Source organism: Paramisgurnus dabryanus, chromosome 12, assembly GCF_030506205.2.
Source record: "Paramisgurnus dabryanus chromosome 12, PD_genome_1.1, whole genome shotgun sequence".
Taxonomy (NCBI): Eukaryota; Metazoa; Chordata; class Actinopteri; order Cypriniformes; family Cobitidae; genus Paramisgurnus; species Paramisgurnus dabryanus.
Window position 1 is genome coordinate 21720375 of NC_133348.1, and position 9259 is coordinate 21729633.

The 9259-nt window shown below is 38.5% G+C and overlaps 1 protein-coding gene across 4 annotated transcripts in view; it reads left to right on the forward strand.

Moving 5' to 3' along the window:
* syne2a (spectrin repeat containing, nuclear envelope 2a) overlaps positions 1-9258 on the forward strand; it is a 132118-nt gene extending 122860 nt beyond the window's left edge. For all 4 annotated transcript variants that reach the window (XM_065257168.1, XM_065257171.1, XM_065257169.1 and 1 more), the window contains exons 96-103: positions 2108-2175; positions 2316-2442; positions 4352-4554; positions 4680-4880; positions 5004-5132; positions 5840-6031; positions 6542-6588; positions 8722-9258. In XM_065257168.1, coding sequence (XP_065113240.1) covers positions 2108-2175; positions 2316-2442; positions 4352-4554; positions 4680-4880; positions 5004-5132; positions 5840-6031; positions 6542-6588; positions 8722-8932 — 1178 coding nt within the window. In that variant the 3' untranslated portion in view covers positions 8933-9258. The remainder of the gene's footprint in view (positions 1-2107; positions 2176-2315; positions 2443-4351; positions 4555-4679; positions 4881-5003; positions 5133-5839; positions 6032-6541; positions 6589-8721) is intronic.
* Position 9259: the final 1 nt, after the last annotated feature.

A 9259-nucleotide genomic window follows, 5' to 3' on the forward strand; every position in this document is an offset into this window, starting at 1 on the left:
GTGGTAACAGAAAAGGTGATGATGATCATACTATGTCTTTATTATTACTACCCCAAACTAAAGCGCAGTCTCTTCTGAGCTGTCATTTTCTTAAATGAGCCGCGGCAATTTTCAAATGAGCTTCACAAACGCCTTTATTTTCAAGTTCAACGCGATCACCTAGTACCTTAACTATTTCGAAACTAAGCACGGCGCCGCGTTTGCGGGACTTATGTTTCGCGCTGTAGGGGATTTAAAAAGTGTTGTGAGGTCTGTGTGTGTGTGAGCCGAAGGCAGAGCGCAGAGAGATGCGAGTTGCGAAATTGCAGGCGCGGCTCGAAATGGCTGTTATTTTAAATAGCATAGCATATTTTAAACTAATAGGCCTATCGGTTAACCGGTTTCAACCGGCTAATGAGGCTCGGTAGCCGGTCAAGAAAATTTTTCGTTTTCGCCATCCCTAGTCTGTGCACATAAAAGATCTGTAAAGTTGCAAAAATTTAAGTTTCAAATCCAAAGAGATATTCTTTTAAAGGTGAAGCCTCATCCACGCCCACCTAAATGGCTCGTTTAACACGCCCATGCAGTTTGACGTCATACTGGTTTGAACATTTTCATAACACCGCCCTCATATATACGCAAAGATAGAGGGTGTAACTTTCAATCACGCTGTAGTATTGTTTTTTCCGCCATGTTGAGCAGACGCTGTGTTTCGTTGCAAAACTACTTTGGTTGGCATTCCAATAGAGTAAATATTAAGAAACCAGTGGTTAGGTTTTATTTACAACACTGTGTCAGAACAGTACAGCCCAAATGTTCGATTGTGTGCTGCACATTTTTAGGAGGATTACTTTCTAAACATTGCGGAGGACAACCGCTGGATGTACACAAAGGCTTCGTCTAAAAAGTGGAGCAATTGTAACTTTGCAACTACACTGACATCCTGTTAGTAGCCGATGTTTTCATATTTAATACATTTCCTCACTGACGATTCAAAGACGAGTTTGGTGCAGAGACGTGCCTGTGTTTTAATGCATTTCCTAATGATGATCCAAACACGAGATTTGAGAAGTGCAGATTAGTGCTTGTTTGTTGTTTCTACGTTCACAAATGCAAACATGGTTTATGTTTTAGTATCCTTACCTTACCATCTGTTACGTTCTGCTCACATCGCGCTGGTAAAGTTGATCGATTAGCTTAGCCATCCGTGTTTTCTTGGTCAGATTCAGGCTCATGTTGATAAGGTAGTAGTAAATACAATAGTATCTCGTGGCTTTCACTATTGGTTTGGGAGCTCATCTTCCAAAACTTGGCAAGGAGCGTCATATTTCCGATTACGTTACTGAGGTATTTGGCCAATCACAACGCACTGGATAGCTGGCCAATCCGTTGACACCGCGCTTTCTCACAACGATGAGCTTTGTACCAAACGACCTGTTTCAGATGGGCGGGACTTAGAGGTGCTAAAAAATTTATGGTATGTGGAAGATAAAGATTTTTTTAACCATAAACCACATGAACACATTGAATTACACCAAATACACAAAGTAATGTGCTTTTTAGCCCTATAATATGCCCCCTTTAACGTTGTCCACTTGTGATCCAATCGACGAAAACGCATGTTAATGCCAAGTGTAAACAGCCTCTCTCTCTCTCTCTCTCTCTCTCTCTCTCTCTCTCTCTCTCTCTCTCTCTCTCTCTCTCTCTCTCTCTCTCTCTCTCTCTCTCTCTCTGCACTAAATGGCAGTGCCATGGTTGGATAGTGCAGATCAAAGGATGGTATTATTATAATAAGATCCCCTTCTGACATCACAAGGGATGCCAAATTTCAATGACACTTTTTTTCACATGCAGAGAATGGTTTATCAAAACAACGTTTTACTGGGTTGTTTTTTTTCACATTTTCTAGGTTAGTAGAAGCACTGAGGACCAAATTATAGCACTTAAACATGGAAAAAGTCATATTTTCATGATATGTCCCCTTTAAAGGGTTTCTTTACGGTTTCAATTGGAAAAGCATGGTGATTGTGGATTCAATTTACGTCTTGAAATAATGAAGTTTTGAGTAATTTTACAGTACAGTATGTAAAGTAATCTTTCTCTTAATCTCCCTGTCTGTCACTCACAGGACAAAATTGGCCCAAAATAGAGACCTCCTCATCTTCAGACACCAGCACACCATATAAACAAGGCTATGTGAGTATATAACGTTAAACCCTTCTTTCCATACCAACCGTGGATATTAAAGGCTGAATGTAATTGTGTGTGTGTGTGTGTGTGTGTGTGTGTGTGTGTGTGTGTGTGTGTGTGTGTGTGTGTGTGTGTGTGATCTACAGGTCCAGCTGATGTCAGAGTGCAGCGGCAGTATTAAGAGTGTACAGAGAGTTTCTATGATCCTGGATAATGAGGAACAGCAAGAAGAACAAGGCCTTACTGGCATAACTACTGCAGATAAACAGTCAGGTAGAGATACTATGTCTGCGCACCTATATCTGAGAATATAAAGTTTTGCTAAGTGAGTCGTATAATAAAACTTAAATGGGTAAACAGTGACGCAGATCACATGTAGAGGCAGGCAACTTGTACCGTCCTTGATGTATCTAATATCATCAAAGCTTCTGTGGTTAGCAAAAATAAGATATTATTTATTAGATATAGTTATTTCTGATAACCACAAAAGCTTTAATAAATAAAGATGGATAAACATACAATATGTATTGATGGGTAAATAGACCCTATAGCCATTTAATACAGTAGTAGATGGATGGATGGATGGATAAATGTATGTATAAATAAATACTTTTATCCATCCACCCATATATTTTTATATCAATATAAATATCCATTTGTCCATATTTATCCATTCATTTATCTATATGTGACATCATTCATCATCTGAATAAAACAGCTTTCCATTGATGTATGGATTGTTAGGATAGGACAATATTTGGCCAAGATACAACTGTTTGAAAATCTGGAATCTGAGGATGCAAAAAAACCTAAATATTGAGAAAATCACCAAGTTGTCTAAAAAAGTCCTTAGCAACTGCATCCACTCACATAAATAAAAGTTTTTATATATATTTACAGTACAAAATATTTACATGTAGGGGAGAGCGGGGCACAACCTAACGCTTTTTGGTTTTGGCTCAATCATTAATTTTTTTTTTTTTTTATTATATTTTTACACAAACAACACACATCTCTGCTACAAATGACTGAAGCTTGTTTCTAGTACTTACCATTCTTGGACAATTACACCAAATGTGACAGAAGTGCAAACGTTACAACTTACCCCATAGGTGGGGTTCATTGTAACAGGCAGGGGGTTAGTTGTAACACTTGCTAAAAATTAAATTTGCAGGAAAATATTTCAATACTATTTTGTCTATATACTTGAAGTGGATATTGTTTATATATCTGTCTATAATAGACAGGTATCCACACTGTATTCATTCATCCAGCCCTTTTCTAACAATAGTTTAATTATAAATGGATACAAATGTGTAAATATGTGAGAAAAAGCAGCACAATTTTGACAAAACATTTTTTTATATGTGACCCAGTCTGTAATAACCATACTACAGTTTCAAAATCAAATTTTGAGATAATGAGCATCAAAGTCTGATTTTAGTCATTCATTTCATTATGATTTTAATCTTTGACGTTACCTTATTCAATCAATATTAAAGATATAAACAAAAATAAATTTGACACATGATTTTTGATAAGACAGGCACATTTATTTTGATGTCAGCCAGCAATCATTCGTGTGTAGCCTATTTAAAACAACGGCAAGATTACGCTAACCTTAGCGTTTTTCATATATGCTGAGGGGTTAGTTGTAACACAGTTACAAAATATTTTCAAGCCCACCAAAAAAATTGCTAAGAGCTGCAGACATATTTTTAATCAACAAGACACTGATTAATATGACATAGCACTGGAATTGGTATCTTACACACCCAACTTATACTCTCTGGAAAAACATTATACATTTCCAATCATTTGTGCGAGATTGTCTTTAGGCAGCGTGAAAAAATACCGGTAAAACAAAACGCTCCACCTTGTGCAACAATGTAAACAGTTTGTCTTACAAATAACCCTGCGTTAGTTTTTGCACCGCGCACCCCTACATCACATTTATTTATACAAAGTGACTTACAGTTTATTACAAGCTATATATTTTTTATCAGTTTGCATGTTCCCTTGGATCAAACCCACAACACATTTATCCATCTATTCATCCAAACTCTATTTATAAAAATATAGGTGGATAAATCTAGTATCTGGATGGATAGATGAATATATAAATGAATAAATGTATCATCGCACACATGTAATGTACATTATGTGTAAATGTTCATTGCAGGAGTGATCGAGCGCTGGGAATTACTGCAGGCACGGGCAGTGAGCAAAGAGCAGTGTAGCAGCAGAGACCCTCATCAGCTGACCTCTGACCTACATGACATCACTTCCTGGTTGGAGCGTGTCAGACCTGAGCTGGAGAGACTTCAGAGGCCTGAGACTTCAGCCACGGTGGAGATGTTAGAAACACGGGTTAAAGAGCTTAAAGTAAGCAGTAAAGCACTATTAGTCTGACTGTACTCGAACAGCATTTGATCATATATAAATTAGTAGATGAAATAATCTATCTATAGTGACCGATTTGAAGGTAATGTCTTGTGATTTCGACACAGGAAATGCAAAAGGCATTTGCCCGCTATAAGGCCATGATGCTGTCTCTGAATCTGGGTGGTCGAGAACTCCAACAGGAGTCGAGTGGAGATACGCAGGAGCTTCAGGAGGGTCTGCGCAACATGAACTGCCACTGGGCAGAGGCTTGTGCCAGCCTTGAAGGATGGGAGGGCAGTTTACGTAATACCCTCATACGCTGTCAGGTGAGTTTTATCCAGAACATAAACGAAAAAAGAAAACCATCTGCTGTTATATACTCAAGCACATTGGGTCTGAAGGTTTAGAGCTGTCTGATTGACCTGTTTTGAACATCTGCACTCATACAGGAGTATCATGAAATGGTACAGTCTCTGCTGTTATGGCTGGCCCACGCAGACAGCAGACGATACACAGTTAACATGGATGACCCGTCTGTGCAGCTGTCCGTGCTTCAAGAACACAGGAACGCTTTGAAGGTGAGCCAGGGGATTTTTACCCCTTCACATTTTTTGGGAGATCTTTTATAGCATTATTTCATTTCCATAAATAATGACAGCTTGGATGGCCTTGTAGGTACAGTATGGTGCTTTATTATTTTTCTAAGGCATCATTATATTATAATTATTTATAAGCTGTCGGGCATGATATCACGGAAAGTGACGTCAATTGACTTCAACCCTTTTTACGAGTTCGCATTAACATGCAATCAATAAGAAATGCGATAAAGCATATTTGTCGTGCTGTCCGAGGGGAAGGCTCCGAGCTTGGAATTTTTGCCTGAACCCAGAGTACCCCCCAATCTTTAACTGGGATAGATGTAGTACGGTAGCTAAGAGTGGGGTGATGGAGTATAGGAGGGATGCTGTAAAACTGTGCCCGGACAAAGGTGAGGGACAGCTATATTTAGACACCTCTTCAAATTGATTGGTTGGATTACATGACCATGCTCTTCCCAAACTTAAAAAGTTAAATAAACTTCAATAAAAGATAATTATGTAAAATAGCCTTACATTTTTTGTTTGGAAAAAAGCAATATAGAGGCAAAAGTTTAAATAAATAGAAAAAAGACTTGATAAAAACTCACATCTCCATCCACAAAGATAGATCAGGCATGGCTTACATCTCTGTTTAGTCTTTATTCCCTATGGAGTGGTGTGTAATGTGTTGCGCCTCCTGGTGGCAGGTTCTGGCATCGGAGCTGGAGGGCAAACAAAAGCAAGTGAGCACCCTCCAGACGATCGCATCTGAACTGCTCCCACATACAGGGGAAGAGGAAAACACTGAAGCCAGAGAAAAACTTCACGTCATTGGAAGCAAAATGCGTCTACTGTCACGTCAAGTCAATCAGGATCTCCAGCATATTGAGGAGAGATTGGTAAGAGCATTCTGCAGAAAACATTAAAAAGTACAAATTAAAATGGCACCTCCCTCTTCTCGATAGTTTATGGGTGCTATTTCTCTGCCAGTGTTGTTGTAAATTAAAAGTTACATTTTATTAGAACCTTGAGGATTTACTCAAACCTTGATGGTTTTATGTCCGTGAGGCATTTTTCTTTTCCATTCAAATTGCTACAGACCATAATTTTACTTTACAACAAAATGGCACAACTCAACTGTGTTTATTTAACTATTGTGAAAATAAAGAATTTGATATAATGTTCTTATTGTGTAGATGACATTTCAGGAAATGGTGATTGGGGGGTGAATATTTATCCATTTGGGGGTCTGTACTGTACTGTATGTTGTTTGGTGATTAAGCGTTAACATGAATGACACTGTTGCTCGTAGCCACCATAAAAAATCATTATGCCTGTGAATTTATGGTGTAATTGCTGTTAAACTTCAGTGTTGTTTAGTTTAAAACTCACCTGTTTTGTCCTTACAGGAGTCTGCAACTGCAACAACAGACACCAAATCCTCGGGGCGCTCAAGGTACACATTATTTTTACTCACATTAGTTTGTAAGTATTTACGTTTTGGAGTAGGGGTGCACCGATAAATGCAGATATACACTAATAATGCGTGGCCGATAACTATTCTGAATCGCACCGCCGATATTATTTACAGCTATTTTATGTACCATGGCTTTTGATCAGTAAGTCCTTATCGATCTGAAATCACTGTTAGTTTAAGTCGTTTATGACATGCATATAAAAAGGATCACTCGTCATACATATTCATTATACATACAGTCTTGTTCAAAATAATAGCAGTACAATGTGACTAACCAGAATAATCAAGGTTTTTAGTATATTTTTTTATTGCTACGTGGCAAACAAGTTACCAGTAGGTTCAGTAGATTCTCAGAAAACAAATGAGACCCAGCATTCATGATATGCACGCTCTTAAGGCTGTGCAACTGGGCAATTAGTTGAATTAGTTGAAAGGGGTGTGTTAAAAAAAATAGCAGTGTGGCATTCAATCACTGAGGTCATCAATTTTGTGAAGAAACAGGTGTGAATCAGGTGGCCCCTATTTAAGGATGAAGCCAACACTTGTTGAACATGCATTTGAAAGCTGAGGAAAATGGGTCGTTCAAGACATTTTAATCAAAGTACGCTGTTCTTCTGAACAAAGTTGATTGGAGAGGGGAAAACCTATAAAGAGGTGCAAAAAATGATAGGCTGTTCAGCTAAAATGATCTCCAATGCCTTAAAATGGAGAGCAAAACCAGAGAGACGTGGAAGAAAACGGAAGACAACCATCAAAATGGATAGAAGAATAACCAGAATGGCAAAGGCTCAGCCAATGATCACCTTCAGGATGATCAAAGACAGTCTGGAGTTACCTGTAAGTACTGTGACAGTTAGAAGACGTCTGTGTGAAGCTAATCTATTTTCAAGAATCCCCCGCAAAGTCCCTCTGTTAAAAAAGGCATGTGCAGAAGAGGTTACAATTTTCCACAGAACACATCAACTGGCTTAAAGAGAAATGGAGGAACATTTTGTGGACTGATTAGAGTAAAATTGTTTTTTTTTGGGTCCAAGGGCCACAGGCAGTTTATGAGACGACCCCCAAACTCTGAATTCAAGCCACAGTACACAGTGAAGCATGGAGGTGCAAGCATCATGATATGGGCATGTTTCTCCTACTATGGTGTTGGGCCTATTTATCGCAGGGATCATGGATCAGTTTGCATATGTTAAAATACTTGAAGAGGTCATGTTGCCCTATGCTGAAGAGGACATGCCCTTGAAATGGTTGTTTCAACAAGACAATGACCCAAAACACACTAGTAAACGGGCAAAGTCTTGGTTCCAAACCAACAAAATTAATGTTATGGAGTGGCCAGCCCAATCTCCAGACCTTAATCCAATTGAGAACTTGTGGGGTGATATCAAAAATGCTGTTTCTGAAGCAAAACCAAGAAATGTGAATGAATTGTGGAATGTTGTTAAAGAATCATGGAGTGGAATAACAGCTGAGAGGTGCCACAAGTTGGTTGACTCCATGCCACACAGATGTCAAGCAGTTTTAAAAAACTGTGGTCATACAACTAAATATTAGTTTAGTGATTCACAGGATTGCTAAATCCCAGAAAAAAAAGTTTGTACAAAATAGTTTTGAGTTTGTACAGTCAAAGGTAGACACTACTATTTTTTTGAACACACCCCTTTCAACTAATTGCCCAATTGCACAGCCTTTAGAGCGTGCATATCATGAATGCTGGGTCTCATTTGTTTTCTGAGAATCTACTGAACCTACTGGTAACTTGTTTGCCACGTAGCAATAAAAAATATACTAAAAACCTTGATTATTCTGGTTAGTCACATTGTACTGCTATTATTTTGAACAAGACCTGAAAAGGTATTAAGAACAGCAATAAAAATATATCCTTAAGCCATTTCCTGGAGCTGCGTGTCAATGGTTCTTCGTCTGCAGCACATATTGATTTCTGCAAGAGAGCGCTCTCTGGCTTTTGGATGTAGCGGCATTTCACCGTAATTCATTGAGAAGCATAACAAGCATCATCATCGTCAGATATATCGGTGCATTCCTATTTTGGAATTAAAACAACTAGATAGCAGCGGTAAACCAATATTTTGTTTGTTTGTTCTGTTTCAGGTCAGCTAAGCGTGAAGCGTCACCCCAGCGTTCATTCTTTTATCGGGTCTTGCGAGCCGCTTTCCCCCTGCATATCCTCTTTCTCCTGGTGCTGGTTTTGGCCTGCCTGGTCCCTCTTCCTGAAGACGACTCCAGCTGCACCCTTTCCAACAATTTCGCCCGCTCGTTCCATCCCATGTTACACTACACCAACGGCCCTCCACCGACATGAGCCATTGACTCCATACTGATTCAGTGCGTTGAGGCATACCTCACTTTTTTCCAAGCAATATTTTAAATGCTTCTATTTATATAATTGATTTTATAATATTTATTCCCCAATCAGCCATACTACTGAGTATTTTTGCTGTTTTTCTTTAAAAGTTTAAAGAGTTGGATGTGATTCAAACTCTATTTGTCCATTTGCCTATGTCAGACACACTGAAAGATGATAATTATTGTAAAAGTTTTTAAAAAGTCAGATATTTTGTTTTGTTTTTTTCTTCTCAGTTGGTTTTCAAGATTTTAAAGGTTATAGGCATGTGCAACTGGAAATTGT